Source organism: Petaurus breviceps, unplaced genomic scaffold (assembly GCF_028583685.1).
Source record: "Petaurus breviceps papuanus isolate PSGF00001 unplaced genomic scaffold, PetGlider_PUasm1.0 90994, whole genome shotgun sequence".
Lineage (NCBI taxonomy): Eukaryota > Metazoa > Chordata > Mammalia > Diprotodontia > Petauridae > Petaurus > Petaurus breviceps.
Genome location: NW_027187393.1, coordinates 5,934,901 through 5,956,410, shown reverse-complemented (window position 1 = coordinate 5,956,410; position 21,510 = coordinate 5,934,901). Strand labels below are relative to the sequence as shown.

The 21,510-nt window shown below is 41.3% G+C and overlaps 1 protein-coding gene across 1 annotated transcript in view; it reads right to left on the bottom strand.

The window, feature by feature from the left end:
• ASIP (agouti signaling protein) overlaps positions 1-20,934 on the bottom strand; it is a 52,814-nt gene extending 31,880 nt beyond the window's left edge. The window contains exon 1 of the mRNA XM_069077502.1: positions 19,156-20,934. Coding sequence (XP_068933603.1) covers positions 19,156-19,328 — 173 coding nt within the window. The 5' untranslated portion in view covers positions 19,329-20,934. The remainder of the gene's footprint in view (positions 1-19,155) is intronic.
• Between the last annotated feature and the right edge of the window lie 576 nt (positions 20,935-21,510).

Sequence of the window (21,510 nt, the reverse complement as noted above, 5' to 3'; positions counted from 1 at the left end):
ATAGATACTTCCTTCCAGCGTGACATTGACCATTATTTGCTACAACATTCATTCATTCATTCAACAAAGGTTTGTGTATGAAGAACCCTGTGATAGGCCTAGGGGAGACAGGAAGTTCAGATAAGACACATTGCCTGTCATTAAAAAACTTTAGGTGATAGTGCAAAAGAGGGGGGATAAGACCCAACATATAAACCCAAATAATTGTAACACACAATATTGTGTGATCTAAAGGTGCAAAACAGGGCTATGTGGGAGATATGGCTATTATAGACAAGGGAACAATGTCCTCAGATCTCCTGTAGTTTCCCCTCTCCCTACTCTCATCTGAGAGCCTTGCCTCATATTTATTTAACTGAAAAAATGGAGGCCTCTTCTTCCCTATTTTTCATCTTATATCACTCAGATGCCTCTGTCACTATCTCCTCCTTCAGCCCATCTCATAGAAAGAGGTTACCTTTCCAAACCCATCTACAAACCCAAGTGATCCTATTCCATCCCATCTTCTCCAGTAGATTGCTCTATCATCCCCATTCATACTTATTTTCAATCTCTCCCTGTCTACTGGCTGCTTCCCTATTGTGTACAAACATGTCCATGTCTCTCCTATCCTCAAAAACACTCATGTGATGTGTTCATTCCCACCAGTTACCATCTTCTCTCCCTTTCATGGCTATACTCCATGAGAAGGCCATCTCTAATCAATGCCTCTTACTTCCTTTCCCCTTACTTTCTTCTTAAATGCCTACAGTCTGGTTTCCAGCCTCATCACTCAACTGGAAACACTCTCTCCAAAGTTACCAGTGTTCTCTTAATTGCCAAATCTAAAAAGCCTTTTAAAAACCTTTTCCTTTTTGACCTCTCTGCAGCCTTTGATACTGTCAATCTCCCTCTTGTCCTTGATATTCTCTTCTCTTTAAGTTTCCATTATGCCACTCTCTCCTGGTTTTCCTTCTGCCTGTGTGACCATTCCTTCTCACTTTACTTTGATGAATTCTTATCTATGTCATACCCACTAACTATGGGTATCCAGCAGGACTTTGTCCTGGGTTCTCTCCCCTCCCCTCTCTTTTCCTCTTCACTCCTTTCTTCTCCTCTCCTCTCCTTTCTCTAGACTACTTTACTTGGTGATCTCATCAGCTCCCATGGATTCAATTATCATCTTTATGCTGATAAGTCTCATACTTATTCATCCTGACCCAACCTTTCTTCTAGCCTCCAGACTCTCATCTCCAACTGCCTATGGAACATCTCAAACTGGATATATTTTAGACATTTTAAACATATTCAGAAGTGAATTCATTATCTTCACCACCCCCTCCTTCTTTCTAGCTTCCCTAGTATTGTCAATGGTACCACCATCTTCTCAATCACTCCAACTTGAAACCTAGGTGTTGCCCTGAACCCTTTACACATTCTTTCACTCTCACCCCCACTCATGTCCAATCTATTGCCAAATTCTGCCAATTTTACCTTGGCAACATCTCTCTTGTGTATGTTTTCTTCTGTTCTCTGATACTGCCTCCGCCCTGGTGCAGGACCTCATCTCATCACACCTGGACTATTGCAGTAGCCTGCTGATTGACCTCTCTGCCACAAATCTCTCCCCATTCTAGACCATCCTCCACTAGAATCTCAAATGAATTTTATTAAAGGATGGATCTCATCACGTTACCCAACCCTACCTTACCATTCAATAAATGCCAGTCATCTCCAGGACCAAGTTTAATGTACTTTGTTTGAAATTCAAAGCCCTTCACAACACGGCCCCCTTCTACCTTTCCAATCTTCTTACTCTTCTCCAAATACCCTGTGATCCAGTAATGCAGACCTCCTTGCTATTCCTCAAACAAGCCACTACATCTCCTGACTACCAGCATTTTCCCTGGGGGCTTCCCTCCATGCCTAGAATTCTCTCCCACCTCTTTTCTTTTTCCTGGTTTCCCAGGTTTCTTTCATGCCCCAACTGAAATCCTACATTTTACAGGAAGACTTTTCCAATCTCCCTTAACTTGGGTGCCTTCCTTCTAAAATTATCTATAGTACATCTTGCATGTATCTTGTCTGTACATAACTGCACGTTGTCCTCGCTCATTGGACTGTGGGCTTCTCAAGGAGTCAGCACAGTACCTGACACAATATTCAGTTTTGTTTTTTTCTTTTTTCCATGGTCATTATCGTAGTCATTGTGATGACTGTATTCCTATTTCTGCTGACTTCATTTTGCATCCATTAATATGCCTTGTCTTGTGTTTGTATTTTTCATAGTCAAAGGATCAGTAATAGGCATTACACTTACATATCACGATTTGTTTAGCCTTTTAGCCCAATTCTTGGGCAACTTTGTTTCCAGTTCTCTTTTTCTTGAAAAAAATTTCACTCTTGAAATGTTTTGTTTGTACCTTATTTCCCAATGGATCAACCAATCAACAAGCACTGATTAATCACCCACAATAGAGAAGAGCTAAACATGAAAACTATAAAGAACTGTCTTTGACCTCAGGGAGCTTACATTTCATCAGCTACACTTCTCAACTTTTATTTCATATTGTGATTATTTATATTGTATTTTATATCATATGCACATATATATTATATACTGAAAACTCAGTAAAAAGCAAAAAACTAGTCAACCATCTTTTCATCTCCCTTACTGCCAAACAAAGGGAGGGTTCTGGAGGCAATAGAAGTTTATTAAAAGTTTATTGACTTAAATTAGATTTTTTCCTTAGGATCCCCACATCTCATTAAAAAATTTGCATCTTGTCTCAATGTTGCATTCTTCTTAGCCTGCCTAGACAAACAAGTCTTTATTGTGTCCTTCTGGTGCATCCTTGTTCAGTTGTTTTTCAGTCATGTCCCACTCCTCATGACCCCATTTTTTCTTTTCTTTTTTTTTTTTTTAAAGCAATTGGGGTTAAGTAACTTGCTCAAGGTTACACGGCCAGTTATTTCTGGGTGTGGTGGTAGGTATCTGAGCCCGGATTCGATCCCAGGTCATCCCGACTCTGGGGCTGGTGCTCTTACTCACTGTGCTACCTGGCCACCCCCATGACCCTATTTTTTGAGGATTTTTTTTTGCAATGATATTGGAGTGGTTTGCCATTTCCTTCTCCAGCTCCTTTTACAAATGAGAAAACTGAGATGAATGAGGTTAAGTGACTTGCCCAGGGTCACACAGCTATTAAGTATCTGAGGTCAGAATTGAAATCAGGAAGATGAATCTTTCTTTTTTTTTCTTTTTGCCTTTTGGAGGGCAATTGGGGTTAAGTAACTTGGCCAAGGTTACACAGCTAAGTTTTTTTGTGTTAAATGTCTGAAGCCAGATCTGAACTCAGGTCCTCCTGACTCCGGGGCCTGTGCTTTACTCACTGTTCCACCTAGCTGCTCCAAGATGAATCTTTCTGACTCCATGCCATGCTCTCTTTCTGCTGCACCATTTAGCTGCCCAACCCTCAGCTAGAACCTATGAAGAAAACAAGAAAAGGACAAGCATGGTTCTTGACCTCAAAGAACTTTTGTCTATGATCCTGGATTGAGAGAAGAGGATATTTTCTCTTGAAGAAATGAAAGCAGAGTTAGCATAATATTTAGGAGGTTATAAAGCAAATGGTAGAACTGAAATACTGGTCTCTCAATATCCACACTTCTCGCACACTTCTGAGATCCCCGTGATTCTCATTATTTCTGCTGCTTCTTCTTGAAATCCTTTTCATTCATTTCTTTCTCCATCTTCATCTTGGACTTTTTCTTCATTGACTTCCTCTCTCTCCTACCTCAGTGGCTATAACCATTGTATGACCTCCAGAGGTGCCACAGGATGTCTTCACAGGAAGAAATGTATGGGGTGGATTTGCTTGACACGTCTGGGTTTCCTCTGGGACTCAGGGTTTCTGTGGGTTTCTAGAAAATGGGAGTGAGAATTCCATTTTCCACTAAGGAAATCCTTTGGGGTGTGTGGGGCAGCCCATACTGAGAAGCCATAGATCTGCCACGAAGACCATCTGACAGGCAGCTCTGCCACAGTCATTTCCTCATTTTCACAGAACTAACCAGCTCCTAAGTTGTTGAAAGATTCTGTACTGCCTAATGAATAATGAGAAACATTATTGGCACTACGTTTACGGAGTGTTTTGAACTTGTGAACCCAAGAGGAGAATCTCGCTTCTAGGCAAGGTATCAGGACCTAGAAGACTTGCCTAGGACCTGAAAATAGGAACATAATTTCCTACTTCTACAGGATTGTGGAAGGAGTTCTGATGCACATAAGCCCATGGAGACTCTTTTAACTTGAAGGAAATGGAAAGAATACTGGGTTTGAATCATGACTGCTGTTTGCTCTCTGTGTGGTCCCAGGCAAGTTTCTTCCCTATTTTGGGTCTCAGTTTCCTTTTCTATAAAATGAAAAGTTTGTATTAGATGACATATGTACATTTCAATGTAGCCTTTATTAATCACTTAATATATGCCAGGTGCCGTGTTCAGTGTTGGGGATACAAAGAAAGACCAAAACAACCCCTTTCCCCAAGAACCTCACATTCTGGTGGAGGAGACAATATGTAAATAATTAGATACCTACCAGATATATTCGGAGTAAGTGGAAGGCAATCTGAGTGGGAATATTAATAGTAACTGTGGATAGGGTAGGGGTTGGAAATCTTCCTGAAGAAGATGGGATTTAAATTGAGTCTTGAAAGAAGCCAGAGGTGACTGTAGGTTGATGTAAAGAGGAAAAGAATAAAGATGTAAGAGGTGGATGTAAAGAGGAAATGAATCCAGGCATGGGGGATATAGCCAATGCAAAGGTATGGAGACAGAAAATGTAATTTTGTGTGAGGAACAGCAAGTAAAAAGGAAGGAAGAAAATGAACATTTACTAAGCACCTGTCATGTGCTAGGCATTGTACTATAAATTTTAAAAACATTATCTCATTTGATCTCCATGACAACTCTGGGAAGTAGGTGCTATTATTATCTCCATTTTACAATTGAGGAAACTGAGGCAGACAGAAGTTAAGTGACTTCTCTGGGGTCACACAGTGTCTGAGGCTGGATTTGAACCCAAGTCTTTCTGACTCCAGGTCCAGGTCTCTATCTACTGTTCTACCTTAGCTGTTTCTATAAGAGGATAGAAGGCTACTGTTGATAGATTTCAGAGTATAGAAGGGAGTAAAGTAAAAAAGATTGAAAAGGTAGAAAGGAACCATGTTATGAAGAGTTTGAAAGACCAAGCAGAAGATTCTATATTTGATTCAAGAGTAATAGGGAGGAGGCAGTGACATGGTCAGACCTATGCCCTAGAAAAGCAGCTGAGTGGAGGATGAATTTAGAGAGGGGACTGACTTTATCTCGTTAGACCAGATAGAACACTGTTGCAATAGAGGCCTGCACCAGGGTGGTGGCTGGGAGAGTGGAAAGAAGGTGATGTGTCCGAGAGAGGTAGCGAAGGAGAAAAGGACAAAATTTGGCAAAAGGTTAGACAAGTGGGGTGAGTGAGAGTGAAGAGTTGTTGAAGACACCAAAACCCTGAACCTCAGTCATTGGGAGGAGAGTGGAGACCTCAACAGTAAGAGGGAAGTTTGGAAGAGGGGAAGTTTTTGGGGAAAGATTCTGTTTTGGACATGTTTGAGTTTCAGATGTCTATGGGACATATAGTTGGAGATATCCAAAAGGCAGTTGTTAATGCTAGATAGGAGTTCAAGGAAGACTAGGGCTGGATATATAGACTTGAAAATTATCTGCATAGAGATGCACAAAACTCCCAGAAGTCAATGAGATGAGTGAAATAGCATTGAACATAAAAAGAAGAGGACCCAAGATAGTCTTGAGAGACTCATGATTAATAGGAGTGAAGAAGTTAATAGGAGGATGAAGATTCAGCAGGGAACACTAAGAAGGAGTAAGTCAGTCAGGTGAGAGAACCAGGAGAGAGTAATATCATGAAAACCCAGAGAGGAGAGAAGGAAGCAGAGAAGAAGGTGGTCAACAGGACCAAATGTTACAGAGGTGTCAAGAAGGATAAGGATTGAGAAAAAGGTTATTTGATTGGCAATTAAGAGATCACTGATAACTTTGGAAGAGAAGTTTAAGTTGAGGGATGAGGCCATCAGGCTGTGCTTTCTGAGTGTCCACCACCAGTTCCAAACTTTTTCAGATGGGGGGGGGGGAGCAGCTAGGTGGTGCAGTGAATAGAGCACTGGCCCTGAAGTCAGGAGGACTGAGTTGAAATCTGGCCTCAGACACAACACTTGCTAGCTGTGTGACCTTGGGCTTAACCCCAATTGCCCAGCATTCCCCTCTCCAAAAAGCAAAACAAACAAAACAAAAAAACCCAAAACTGTTTCAGATGAGGAGGGCCTGACAGAATATGAGTGCTTTAAACTAGATGAAGTTAGGGAGCAGAGGAAGCTAGGAAAGCTCCTGCTTAAAAAAGATAGACTATGACAAGCTGACAAAAAGTGAGTTAGCTGAGCCAGCTAATTGAAACCTGACCAGTTTTGAAGCTACCCACTGAATACAGTGGCAGAGTATTGAATTCTGCTACTCTGTGGAGAGCTGTCTGGGCTTATTCTTCTCTAACATCATCTATAGCTGGTGAGAAGGGAAATATCTATTGTCATTTACCTTATTAAAACCCTTTGGTTTTACAGGAAGAAACATAAAAGACAAATTTTACATCTGCTTTACAATGATTAAAATGTTGGACTTGATGGGAGCTGATTAGAATAAACAGAATCCTCTGCTTTTAGAAGAACTGACTGGGGAAGGCTTCCTGTCCCTGTTGATATCTAAAGGTTAAGAGAGAGAAATTTCTTAGAGCTCCAGAACAGATCCAAGGAACTTGGCAATTCTCTGACTCTCACTGAAAGAGCGTAACACTTACTCAGCTTAGTGGCGAGAGTAGCTGTGTGTTAAAAGATCTTCTCACTGCTTCAATGGTCCAAGAATATCAAAGTAGTTGCTTTTCCCTGCAGAAGAATTGTGATGAACAGAAGGAGAACAGATAACAGAAAAGTAGCTTTGTCTAAAAGGTAATACATGGTGCAGAGTATTCTCTAAAGAGACTAAGGACATCAAGGCCTACCATCTAGTGTTTTGAGTTGTTCAAGGAGCATGGATTGTTCTTCTTTGGTTTCTGTAAGTATGTGCTCATTATTCTCCATTGGAAGTGTGCATGGTTGGGAGAGTGTGACCAGATCTTTGGAAGGATTGTCAAATTTTGATTACAACTGATTTTCCTTTTAAGTAAGTGTTATGATTATTCTTGCTCTTTCCTTCTACTGAATAAATATAATGCTTATTGTTGACAACTGAATACAGTTTAGTCAGCAGAAATTAATCTGAGTGCCAAAAGGAACTTCAAGTCAGAGTGAGGTATCAGACAGATTTTGTCCTTGGTGACCAAGAAATTGTGACTAAAAAGAATAGATTTAAATATAAAGGCACGAGTTATCTGGGGTAGTTCTGTGTTTCAAGTGCTTGTTTCTTGGGTGAGGAATCTCCTTCTGGCCAGGAAGTACCCATTACAACCAAGACTTAGAAACAGACAGATCTTCCTATGGGAAAAAATGTGTTAAAAATTATCTTCATTCTCTGCCTCCCCCCACCCCTACCCCATTAGTTAAAGAATGGGTATATTAGGCCTTTGATTTTTTAAAAAGACCTTTAGCAAAAGGTCTTTCTGTTTTAAATTAAAAGATCATAAATGTGTAAGAAATTAGAGAGGCTATCAAATTAAAACCCCTCATTTTACATATGAAGAAACTGAGGTTTTCCTGGTTAGAGGTAAGAGGTTAAGTGAATTTCCCAAGGTAGTAAGCTCCAAGGGTAGGATCTGAATTCAAGTCCTCTGAATGCACAGTCAGATCTCTTTTCATTGTACTTTGCTTCCAGGAAGAGCTTACTCTTCTTATAAAGGCAAAAGGACTTTAGCTAAACCCAGAAACTGAAAATGGAGAGGTTCCACAACCTCATACCCAGTGGAATCATACATGGCAGTGACCACAGGACCAGCGGAATACCAGCAAAGAAGGATTGTTCCCAAGTAGTACTTCTCATTTGATCTTTACACCCATTCTATGATGTAGGCAGCATAAGTATTATCTCTACTTTACAAATGAGATAAGTAAGGCTTAAAGAAATGAAATAACTTTTAAAGAATTACTTAGTTAATCCAAGATTAAATACCTTGCTAGACCTTGAAGGGGCCTTAGAAATCCCATTCCTTCACTTTACACATGAAAGATACTGAAGCCCAGAGAAATTAAGTGAATTGGCTAAGGTATCAGAGCTAAGATTTAAGCCTAGGTCTATGGATTCCAACTCCTCAAGGCTTAACAGAAATATACAGAACAGTTCTAGGACATACACTGTTGGAAACTCTTCAGGTAAAGCCCAGCATCCCTTGTTTCTCTGGGAAGAAACTACTTAGGAATTTTCTTGAAAGTTCTTTCCTTTTTTCTGACCTCTAGGTTCTGTGTTCTTCTCCATGCTCCAAGAACTGAGAGACCCTCCCTGATTGGGAAATCTCATTGGGGAACAATCTAGAGTGCAGATCAAGCCAACAGACGCTAAGACTTTCCAAGTCACACAGCTCTCAGAAGCTTTTCAATAAAGCCTCTTCAGAAGCCTCAGAGATGGTAGTCTCTGGGGCCTTGCATAGTTGCTTGGCTGTCTCCACTGATTTTCTGAAACATGCCCACTTTGTTAGACTTATGGGCTGGGTCCTCACTGTCCTTTGCTTTTCTATTCCCCAGCATCCTTTAGGGTAATGGATGTCTGCTTCATTCCCACACCTCAATGACCAAGAATTCTTTTAACATTTAAGCCTTCAGAATCCATTAATGAGCCTTGTCTGACCCATTACTCAGGACAAAAACATCTCCTCTATGGCTGTTAAAGTGGGATGATCCTCCCCACACTGGGAAACTTGATGTGGAATTGCAAGTGGGGCAAATCTATAGGCCTGCCCTGCTTCCCACAAACTGAACAGTGAGACTGCCTGCATCAGCCTCATGGAGTGCTCATCCGGCCAGTCCAGGATTCTTTCTATAATGGAGGCACCAGAGGGTCATGGGACTGGGAGAGGCACAGATTCTCCTCCAAGAGGTTGTTTACCAGTGCTAGGGCTGGGCTAGGGGCCTGTTGTTCCCTGAGGGTCTCTGGGTCCCATCTGTGAGCCAGGCTCCGAAAGCAGCCAGGGTGGGGCTTCTGGGAGTGACAGTCTCTCATCCTTAGACATTCATCTTTGCCCTCATCTAAACCAATGACAGATGCCTCTCATTTCCCTTCCAGTTCCTCCTCCCTCTCCCTAACCTTATTCCTCTGATCCAAGACATCTTTCCTAGCTCAGGAGGTTCTTTTTACCTGTAATTAGATACTTAATTACTTCAATATGCCAAGGAGTCATGATTCTATCAATGTGAGTCTTCCCTTTCCCATGCAGCTCACCCCTCCTCTCCCCCAAGTATGACCTAGTAGATGCTCATTGGTGTTTTCGAATTCCCCAATTTTCTTCATGCTATTCTAATTTGTGTACAGTTGTATGCCCTTCTCCCAAGTAAAATGTAAAACCCCATTTGATCCGGAAATCCCACTGCTGGGTGATTATCTCAAGGAGGTAAAAAATAAAAAGAAAGGGATAAAATGAACCAAAATGTTTATAGTAGCACTTTTTCATAGAATCATTGGCTTGTAGATTTAGACCTGGAAGGGAACTCAGAGCCCATCTAGTTCAAGGCTCTCAATTTCACAGATGAGGAAACTTAGAAGTGACTTATCCAAGGTGACACAAACAGTAAGAGTGAAAGACAAGATGTTTGTAGCAGTAAAGTACTGGAAACAAAACAGATGTCCAGCAACTAAGAAATTATAAGGAAGCCTTGCCTTTCCCCTTTCCCCCCAGAAAAAAATTAGAATTGGGCGAGTGGAGGTTAATGACTTTATGAAACGTCAAGAAACAATCAAAATCAAAAGCATGAAAAAATAGAAGAAAATGTGAAACATATCATTGGAAAAACAACTGACCTGGGAAGTAGATCCAGAAGAGATCAGTTAAGAATTATTGCACTATCTGAAGTCATGATCAAAAAAAGAGTCTAGACATCATCTTGCAAAAAATTATCACGGAAAACTGCCTTGATATTCTAGAACCAGAGGGTTAAGTTAGAAATTGGAACAATCTACCAATCACCTCCTGAAAGAGATGCCAAAATGAAAACTCCCAGGAATATAATAGCCAAATACCAGCCCTCCCAGATCAAAGAGAAAATATTACACGCAGTCAGAAAGAAATAATTCTAATATCATGGAACCACAGTCAGGATAGCACAAGATTTAGCAACTTCTACATTAAAAGATTGGAGGGCTTGCAATATGATATTTCAGAGAGCAAAAGAGCTAGGATTATAACCAAGAGTCACTGACCCAGCAAAACTAAGTATACTCCTTCAGGGCAAAATGGATATTCAGTGAAATAGAGGACTTTCAAGCATTCCTGATGAAAACATCAGAGTTAAATAGAAAATTTGTCTTTCAAATACAAGATGCAAAAAAAGCATAAAAAGGTAAACACGAAGGAGAAATCATAAGGTATCTGATAAGGTTAAACTGTTTATATTCCTACATGGGAAGATGATATTTATAACTCCTAAAATTTTTTTCTTTATTACGACAGGAGTATACATAGACAGAAAGCAGAGGTATGAGTTGAATGTGATAGTATGATTATCTAAAAAAATAAAATTAAAGGTTGAGGAAGAAGAATTCTCTGGCAGAATGGGAAAGGGAAAGGTAGAATGGGATAAATTATTTGACATAAAAGAGGCATGAATGAGATTTTACAGTGGAGAGGTAATAGGGGAAGATGGAAGGAGGGCACATGAACCTTATTCTCATTGGAATTGGCTCAAAGAAATAATAATATACATATTCAGCTAGGTGTCGAAATCTATCTTACCATATAGGAAAGTAGAAAAGGAAGGGAACAAGAGAAGGGAGGGGGGCTGATAGAAGGGAGGGCAATTTGGTGGAGGAAAAAAAATCAGAGGCAAAGTACTTTTGAAAATGGACAGGGTAAAAGGAGAGTAGGATAAACAGGGGGAAAATAGAATGGAGTGAAATACATACTTGGTATTCTTTACCACAAAGAAAATTTTTACAGGGAATTTCTCTTATAAAGACTTCATTTATCAAACATATAGAAAACTGAGTCAAATTTATAAAAATAAGAGCCATTCCTCAATTGATAAATGATCAAAGGATATCAACAGGAAATTATCAAAGTAATCAAAGCTGTCTATAGTCATATGAAAAAATAAAACCATGTATATCCTTTGACCAAGAATTACCTCTACTAGGTCTGTGTCCCAACAAGATAAGAAACTAAAAGGAAAAGGACTTATGTGTACAAAAAATATTTATAGCAGCTCTTTTAGTGGTGACAAAGAATTAGAAATTGAGGGGATGTCCATCAAATGGGGAATGACTGAACAAGTTATTGTACATGAATGTAATGGAATATTATTGTGCTTTAAGAAATGATGAGCAGGATACTCTCAGAAAAAAACCTGGAAAGACTTACATGAACTGATGCAAAGTAAAATGAGCAGAGCCAGGACATTATACATAGTAACAGCAATATTGTATGATAATCTGTGAATAACTTTGCTACTCTTGACAATACAATGATCCAGGACAATTCTGTAGGACTTAATGATGGGAGGTACTGTCCATCTCCAAAGAAAGAACTGGTGGAGCCTGAATGCAGATCAAAGATACTTTTTTTGTGTGTGCTTTTTGGAGGGCAATTGGGGTTAAATGACTTGCCCAAAGTCACATGGCTAGTTTTTATGTTAAGTGAGGCTGGATTTGAACTCAGGTCCTCCTGACTCCAGTGCTGGTGCGCTATTCACTGTGCCACCTAGCTGCCCCAAAGATACTTTTTCTTTACTTTACTTTTCTTGTTTTTTTTTTTGTCTGTATTTTTTTTCACAGAATGACTTACAAGTAAATGTGTTTTGCATGACTACACATGTATAACCTATGTCAAATTGTTTGCCTTTTCAAGGTGGAGGGAAGGGAGGGAGAGAATTTGGAACTCAAAATTTGGAAAAAAAAGAATTTAAAAATTGCTTTTACATGTGGTTGAGAAAAAAATAAAATATTAAGTAAGATTAGAAAAAGACTAATGACTAATGAATGACTAATTAGATTAATTAGAAATAACTAATAAATAAGTCAGAACCTTCTCTGCAACTTAAATTCTTAGAGAACTGCCTAATGCTCTGAGAGTTTAAGTGACTTCCAAGGTCACATATTCACTAAGAGTTAAAGGCAGGACTTGAATCCAGGTCTTCCTGACTCTCTATCCATAATGCCATACGGTCCCCTCACTATAATTGTTAGGAAATATTTCATTGCATTGAGCCAAGATTTATCTTTTTGTAATCCCCACCCCCCACCATCCTTTCTGGACTGAATTCTGCTCTCTGGGACCAAGCAAGACAAATCCAATCCCTCTTCCAAAGTAGCAGCCTTCAAAGGACTTGAAGAGAGTTTCATGTTCTCCTCAAGGGTTTTCTCAAGCCTAAACATCTTTTGTTCCTTCAATTGACAATCAGTTATTGATGTTTTATTAATTACTATGTGCCAAGTACTAAAGTATATTTCAACCATTACTTTTATGATCTAGTTTCTAGTGCTTTCACCCTACTGACTTTTCTCCTCTGGATACATTCTAGTTTATCAGTGTCCATTCAAAAATATTGCTACCAGAACTGAGTGCAACACTCTCAGTGGGGTTCTCCTGTATCTCCTTCCCATGATAATGAGGTGCCACCAATCCTTTAGCAATGCAACTAGAAGACACCAGTGCCTTCCGGCTGCCATGTCACCCAATGGATTCATCTTGAGCTTGCAGACTCTTTTACTTTTACTTTTCCTCCTTGTCTTCACATGTTTCCCATACTTTTCCTCCTCTTCTCTCCTAGTCCCTTTCCTTGGTATTTGCATAAGGACTGAGAGAGAGGATAGCTAGCACTTTATCCATTACAATGGAGTAAAGGACTTTCCCTAGTCTTGCCTTAGCTTCACTGCCCTTCCCCAGGAAGCTCTGAATGTTCATGTGTGCGTTCGTGGGGGTTTACATCCATGTGCACATGTGTCTGCCAGCCCTAGGAGCTTTTGACAACACACATCTGGTTTAAGAAACTTTCGGAAATTTTAGCTTAAAATTAACTTAAAAGTCAGTAATGGGAAGAATCCCCCATCCCCAATTCTCCCTATTAGCCTGATTCCAGAAAGAACTGTGCCTGGGGACCGGGCCAGGGTGGCTAACATCTAAGACCTATAAAAGGGAAGAAAATCAGAAGAGAGAGGAGGGGCTCAAGGTGCTCCTGGCCTATAAAACCCACATGTGGCAAGGGAAACTCTAGATTCCCTTCCTGGGGCAAAATGAGAAATAAGGAATGGGTGTCATCCTGTCTAACTAGGGAAAAAGTGTGTATTTTGTGTGGCTTTTTCACTCTTTTCTCCAAAGGAAAGTTTATAAGCTTTAATCAGTATGTCCTGCTTGTGGGCTGCTTTCTTCCCTTTTGGGAATATGGATGGACAGTGTGGTTTTTCTTCTCTAATGATGCATAAACCAAATCTCTATGACAGCAATTCCCATCCCTCTCAGGGAGTCTCTATTTATCTCCAGGGTAGTCAGCAAATTCTCAAAATATTTTCCAAAACAAAATTAATTTTAATTTAATTAGTTCATTTGAACGTAGGGAATAAAACCAAAAACATGTGCCATAAAACACTTTTAGAATAATCATATTGCTAGAGCACTCTATGGTATACACAGCACTGTTTCTCACCATGCTCTAATAAGGTAGGAGTCATTTTCCTCTTTTTAAGTGACTTGCCCAAAGTCACACTGGCAATGAAGGAAGACTAGATCTGGAGGCATAACTCAGCGCTAGTCCTAACTCTGTAACTTTCTAGGAAGCTAAAACAAATTGTGAGTCACCACATGAGCTGCTTTCTGCTCCCACTATGGCAATGATTCCAGGACACTACCACTTTTGGCCCCATAACAACACTATGTGATAGGTAGGGCTAGTGCTATTATCCCCATTTGACATCTGAGATAGAGTAATTGACTGACTTCCCCAAGGGCACACACTGAATCAATTTCAGAGCTCTGGCTAGAACTCACTGCTGTGATTTACCTGACTGCTGCCGTTGATCCTGCTCCCTTGGGTGAACATCTGTATGCTATTGAGGGCCAACCTGGAGTTAGCATAGCAGCTGGTGGTACAGTGGATAGAGGACTGGGCTTGGAATTCATACCTTTTCCAAGATAGGTTTGAAGTCAGGAAGACCTGAGTTCAAATCCACCTTCCAACACTTACTGGCTGTGTCACCCTGGACAAGTCACTTAACCACTGTTGGCTTTAGTTTCCTCAACTGCAAAATGGTGATAATATTAGCACCTACCTCCCAGGATAGTTGTGATGATTAAATGAGATAATATTTGTAAAAGGTGCTTAGCATAGTGTCTGGTGCATAATAGGCACTATATAAATGTTTATTCCTTTCCCTTCCCTTTCTTCTTCTCCCTGTTCACTAATGGCATCATGAAGAGAGCCAGAGACTTTTAAATGGGGTATTCTTAACCTTCTTTGTGTCTTATACCCTGGTGGAAATCCAACAAAGCCTATATATCCCATTTCAGAATAATGTTTTTAAGTGTATAAATTAAAACACATAGGATTACAGAAGAAATCCATTCTAGTAAATGTAGTTATCAAATTTTTTTTTAAAGTTCATAGACCCCAGGTTAAGAACCACTAGCCTAGATGTTTGTTTCCTTAATGAACTGGTTTAAGCTGATATCTGGCCACTCATCACTCTGGAATACTGGAGCAAGTGTCAAGTGGCAGGACTTTGGGACATAATTACTTCAAAATAGTCAAATTTTTCTTTCAACAAAGGAATCAATTATTGTGTGTTGAACGGAGCCTTGAGAACAGACCAGACTGAGGTTCCTTCTTCATTCCATGGGCTTTTGTTGTTTTAAACGAGGGAGCGAAGCAAGTTTTCTCCTTTTCATGCCTCTAAGCAAAAAGGATTAGAACATGCCCTACACCCACTCATTTTATGGACTATCTTCAGTGGGTACTTTTGTGGGCTTCCAGTTGATTCTTCTTTAAAAACAGACAAAACTCAGAATGTGGATTTAGGTGGGCCACAGCTCCAGCCTAAATGGTAATGAGACATCAGAGCAGGAATTGTGGTCATAATGATATAACTTTGGGTAGCAGGGGTAAATTCACTACTTCTTAAGGGAAATTGATGGAGTTGCTGGAATTTTGGAATGAAGGGAAGTGGCAGTTGTCAGCTGCGGGCTGGTGTCTACCTGCCTCCCTAACCTGTCCCCACCCTAGAATTCTTGAAGCTGCTTGCACTGTGATCACAATGACTTTTCTTCCACTTCTTTCACCTATGAATTGTCTGGAAGACTACCCTTGAGTGACTGAGAGAGAGATCTCCATGCAGATCATGTACAAGTTGGAGAATAGGACCCTAGATTCAGAGCTGAAGAGGACCTCAGAGGCTATCCACCTCCCTCATTTCATACATGAGGAAACTGATGGGCAAAGAGGTTGAGTAACTTTTTCAAGGACACATTAATATTAAATGGGGGAGGGGAAGGATTTGGACCCAGGTCCTTTGACTCAAGAGCCCAGCACTGTTTCCACTACACTATGTTGCCTCTCAACACTGGACAGAGCTTTGAAGATGGTCTTACCAGTTTCCTTCTATAGTCTAGAACCTTTTCAATACCCAAGGTATTTGAATCCAAGGTGAACTGATTTCCCTGACCTTGGAGAAGTCTGTTTTCTTCCATGAGACAGTGATAAGTGGTGAGAAAATCCTTGGATTAGGAGCCAGAAAACCTGGATTCTAATACTCGTTCTCACTAGCTGTCATCCATTCTCTGCATGTCTCCAAACCTGTTTCCTCATCTATAAAACGGGGATAATTTATCTCTGACCTGTCTCAGAGAGTCATTGTGAGGATCCAATGACAATATGTATATGTATTCCTGGAAAATTGATGTCCTCTCCCTCCTTGAGTTCAAGATTTCTGTCTATTCACTTCCTAAACCACATCCTCTACTTCTCTAAAAAGCTGTGTCCCTTCTAAATTGATCGTCTGACAGTCTACCCCTTTTATCCAGCTCTGGACAGCTGGGTCCCTCATTGCCCCTTACTGAGTTATGTCTACCTGTGGCTAGTTAGAATCCATACCTTTTCCAAGATAGGTTTGGATAGAAATGAAAAAGGGCGCTCTGTTACTTCTTTATGAGTTTCCTATTATTCCATAACTCCCAGGACTACATCAATTTCCTTTTAGGAAAAATTATGTCAACCCAAGACATAGTAACTATGATTATAACCACCACTCTGGTGGTTCATTACCATTTAGGAAGCACTTTTCTTGCATTCTGTTTAGATAAGCAGTCTGGGGCCACGTCACCACACAGCAAAACATCTAGTCCCATCATACTCACAATTTTGGGTCACATAATTCTTTATTTTCCTAGAATTGGAGAGTTCCGCAAGGAGAGAAATCCTGGTAGTTTGACTTTTGAATCTCTCGATGATATACGATAAAGATGAAGCTCCTCTTCTTTCAAGGTCCCTCCCTCTCTCCACCCTACTCCCCATCTTGGACGCTGAAATCACTGAACACTTTGCTGACAGCCTACAGAGTTCTGTTTTGGCTGCCTCAGCGGGGCCTCCTTCTTGGATTTGCCCCCACAGAATTCCGAGTGACCAAGGGAAAATGACAGAAGCTGCTAGCCCCAAAGTTCCCTTTATTATCTTTGTATGGGGTTCTTGCCATATGAAGAGAATACGTACAAAATCCCATTAAGGACTCCGGCCAGAGACGCTATCGAGCCAGCTTCTTTCTTCGCTTCAGAGATCCTGTGGCTTCAGGAAGAGGTGACCCAGATATGTGCTACCTATGGTAAGATTCTTTTCTATTATTATCCCAGGAGGCTTTTCTAAGGCAAGTCTCTCCCTCTAGGAGAGGCTGAATTCCTATGGGGTTCCAAGCAAGTCTATTTCCATTTTTCCCTTCTTGGGCATCCAACTCACATCATCTCATCAGTGCCACCATTAGCTCAGCGTAACTTGGTGCTTGTTCTCTTTTCAGTGAGGTCCAGTCCTGTGACAAAGCTGTGAGCAAAGGTCCAAAAGGTCCCTGGCATCAAACACATCTGTTGTGGTGCTCCTTATCTACCTGTCTACCACATGCGAACCACAGCTGGATTTTCTTACCACAACCTGAGAGCTTATACGTCTTGAAAAATTCTTCCCGATTCTGGAAGTCTGTGATATTAACCTTCTATTGAATATCGGTAGGCTAATTCTCTATGGGTTAATATACTAACCCAAGAGATCATAGGAATGCATAGATTTAGAGCCGAAAGGGACCTGAGAAATTACCTGGTCCAAGCCCTTTCTTTAACAAATACATAAATAGAGGCCCAGAGAGGTTAAGTGATTTTTCCCAAGTTGCATAGATAAGTAAGAGATAAAGCTGGGATTTTGACCCAGGGCCTCTGCAATCATTTTCAGATTTTCATTTGGGAAGAAAGAAACCAAGGCAAGAAAAAAAAGCAACCATGGGATTAGGGCTACAAAGCAGCAACAACGAAAGCAGATTCTTTATAATGTCAGGCACCCCAATGATTCCCCACTTAGAGCTCACCTCTCCTCTTAACAAACAGGCCTTGTCCCCCAAACAGTGAGTGGATGTCCTCTTGGGCTAAAGAGGAAGATATCCAAACCAAATGAAAGGTCTCCAGAACAGTTCTTGAAATCAAAATGTCTTCTCCAGATCAGTGATTCTCTAAGCAAATCTGTAAAGGTCTTCCTGGTGGTTTGTGGTAAGATATGCAAAATTTCATTAGCTTGTTTTTAGGGCTCCTAAAAGTCTAAGTTGGTCTTTTCCCCCATGTCAAATTTGAATCAAGATTAAAAACTATCAAAATGTGTTTTTAAAAGGATCCACTGGTCCGCACAAAAGCCCCACAAGATGACATCTGTTATTTTCTCTATGAAATAGGCAGTGGCAATGAAGGTAGCAGCTCTCTAGTCTCTCCCCTGCCCAACTGGTTCTTGGGTTAACTTTTTAAGAATCACTAGTCCAAATGCATAGCAGAATACCACAAGGTTCTTACATGTAGCATTCGAGTGGATAGAATAGTAAAGTTGCTTTCTTCCCTGGGCTCTGCACTCCCAGCTACCATTAGCTTCCTGGCTGGTAACTGATTGTTTCCAACTGGTAGGTCTCCTCCAATTGACCCCCAGGTCCTGAGGCTGCTTCTGTCCCAGGAGTTTACCGGAGAGGCTGTGGGCATTCTCAGGTTTCCCTCTGGAGAAGCTAGTGTTCAGGTGTGGGTGAGAAAGGACCGACTGGAGGTCAGGATGCAGCTATGGCTCAGGGAGATCTGTTTTCCTTCATCCTATCCAGAATTAACCCCAGCAAAGCTTGAGCCTGGGGAACAGCTCTGTGAGCAGATGTAATAACCCCTTGTTAGCCACCCAGTTCAGGCAAATTGCTAACTGCTGGGTTTCTCACAAGCCAAAGGGGGAAAAGTACTCTTTCGTTTCTAGGAGAGTGGCACAAAAGTCAAAAGTGATGGGTTGGTGGCCAGCACTACATTCTCACAGCTTCCTGGACAGATTCACAAAGAGCTAGTTTTGGCTGTACAGCCAACAAATAGGAATTGTACCAATTTTAATATGCCCCCTGTCCTCTAAGCAGATTTCCCCAAAGCTTGTGCACCTTCATTTACCTAGCTGGATTCTTGTTACCTTGCTGGACTGTTGTTCTAGGGGCCAGGAGATAAATGTGCCTCATGATTCCCAGGAGCAGATGCTACCTAAAGGAATCAGGCATCAGCTTTGAACATTTGACCCTGTAGAGTGTAGATCTGTGCTTTAAGAAGGGGAAGGTGGTCTTCCCACCTTGTTGAATAAGGTGAAAACCACAAGTTTGCTCTTTGACTAAGATGAAGGGCAGGGTGAAGCGGGGAGGACGCACAGTTTAGGAAGAAAACCCAACATCTGGATGGCATTTGCTACATACCTTTCTGGGAGTCCCTGGTTCCTGAACTTTGTTGCTAATGAGCCTCCCTTCCTGGTCTGCAGAGGCTTAGTGTCTGCAGCTGGCCAGTGAATGACACTGCTGCCAGGCTCCGTGAGCTGGCTTATATGTGTTGGCAGGATCTCTGACTGGACCTCTAGAGGGGTGGCACACATTTTCACGCACACACACACAACACACAAACACACTTCTGAATATGCATACACACATGCTTAAATTAGGTCATATGTGTAAATGGCTTGTGATTAGAAAGTACTATATGGATTTGGGTACTTGGAGATCCTTTGAGCCATCCCTGAGATGTGAACAGAGCAGGCTCTTGATTAGATAGAGGAAAGCCATGATAATTTTACCACCCTCACCCACAGAGATTGTCTGTCTCTAGGGGCTTCTCTAGGGACCCAAAGACTCTTGCAGCACTGCCCATCACACTCTCAAATCAGCTTTTTCAGCCAGGCAGGGTCAGCAAATAGGCCTAGCTGCAAGGAGAAGCCTCCTTTTGGATTCAGAGACAGGATGGTGAGATCACAGATCTTGAGGGCGGTCATATCTGGAAGGGCCATCAGAAGACAGCTGGTTCATTGCCTTCATTTTATAGATGAGGAAGCAGAGGCTCAGGGAGATTAATTGATTTGCCTAAAGCCACACAGATTATATGTGAAAGAGCTGAGATTCAGACTCAGATACTTTGCAATCCTAAACCATGGAATCCAGGGCTACCTCATCCAAACCAGGTAGATCACCTCCTGGAATCAAGGCCTTGCCCAAATTTGAGAGAGTGGCCTCATACCTACAATGGAAAAGTGCTTCTGCCCATCCCTGGACAAGGCAGCCTGTGTACCCTGAGCAGAGGTCGTTCCCATATCCCAAAGCTGCCTTAGTGCCACCCCCTGGAAAACACAGGAATAATAAGGACAATGATTCCTATTTTTATGACACTTTAAGGATCATGAAGCACTTTCTTTACAATAGATCTTTGAGATAATTAGTATAATTTTCTCTATTTTCCATATGAAGAAAATGAAGGGTTAGATAGAATAGGTGACTGCTCCAGCAGGGTCACAATGTCAGAGCTAGGACTCAAACCAGTTCTTCTGATACCAAGTTCCATAGTCTTTTTTTCGGTACACTTGTCCTCCTATGTGATGGGGGAAAGCACCAAGCCAGAAACTGGAAGCAGAACTAAAATATGGGCCCCATCACAAACTATCCACCTGACTGTGAACAAGCTATTTCTCCTCTCATATCCTCATTTCTTCATCTGTTCAATAAGGATAAGAGGATGGTAAGGGAACTGGAAGGGATGTTAGATAGGTTTGAGTGATGATAATCATAAGTACATACCCATAATCCAGCTCCTGCATTTTATAAATGAGGAACTGAAGCAAACAGGGTTAAGTGACTTGCCCAGAGTCACACAGCTAGTAAGTATCTGAAGCCAGATTTGAACTCATGAAGATGAATCTTACTGACTCCAGGCCCTGTAACACTCTGCCACCTAGCTGCCTCATTTTACAGTTAAGGAAACTGAAGTAAACAGAGGTTAAGTGATTTGCCCAGGGTCACGTAGCTCATAGGGCTGGATTTGAACTCAGGTCTTCCTGCATCCAGGCCCAGCTCTCTATCCACAATACTACTCAATTGTTTCAATATCCAGATCCCAGCTCAGCTTCTAGACTGCTTAGGGCAGCCCAATTAGTACCTCTGTTGTAATGTGAATGACATTAATCATTTTAAATGAAGTTTTAATAGTGGAGCATAATTAATCTGGGCACTGCCAGGGGTCATGTACCCAAATCAGGCAGCCCTGAGCAAATACATCTTGGGGTTTATATAGATAAAAATCACAACATAGCTGTTATAAGGGGGGAAGCTACAACTTATTCAGTTGCTATGGAAGCGGGGAAAATACAGAAGCCAAAAGGTAGCAGTTCATTACTTAACGATTGTTGCCCAGCAGTCAGTTTGTTGCCCAACTGGAAAGTTCCCAAATCTATTTCAAGAACTGAACAGAAGTGTGTGTGTGTGTGTGTGTGTGGGGGGGGGGGTTATGGGTGTCAGGTAGCAGGTTTGGGCAGGTTTACTTGGCAGCTCTCCTATGATGGGGAGAGATGGGGGATGTTCACAAAATGAGGGGTTGCTACACCTCCTAAGAAGAAAAGTGCCTGCCTCTAACAGCCCTGCAAATGAGAGTGAATAATAGTCCCTTAATCCACAGAAATCCTCATTCTCCCTCCCTTCCTCTGCCCCTCTCTTCCCACTTCCTGCCAGTCTTCCATAATTCTTCATTTGTAAAATGAGGGAATTGGATCAAATGATCTCTGAGGTCCCTTCCAA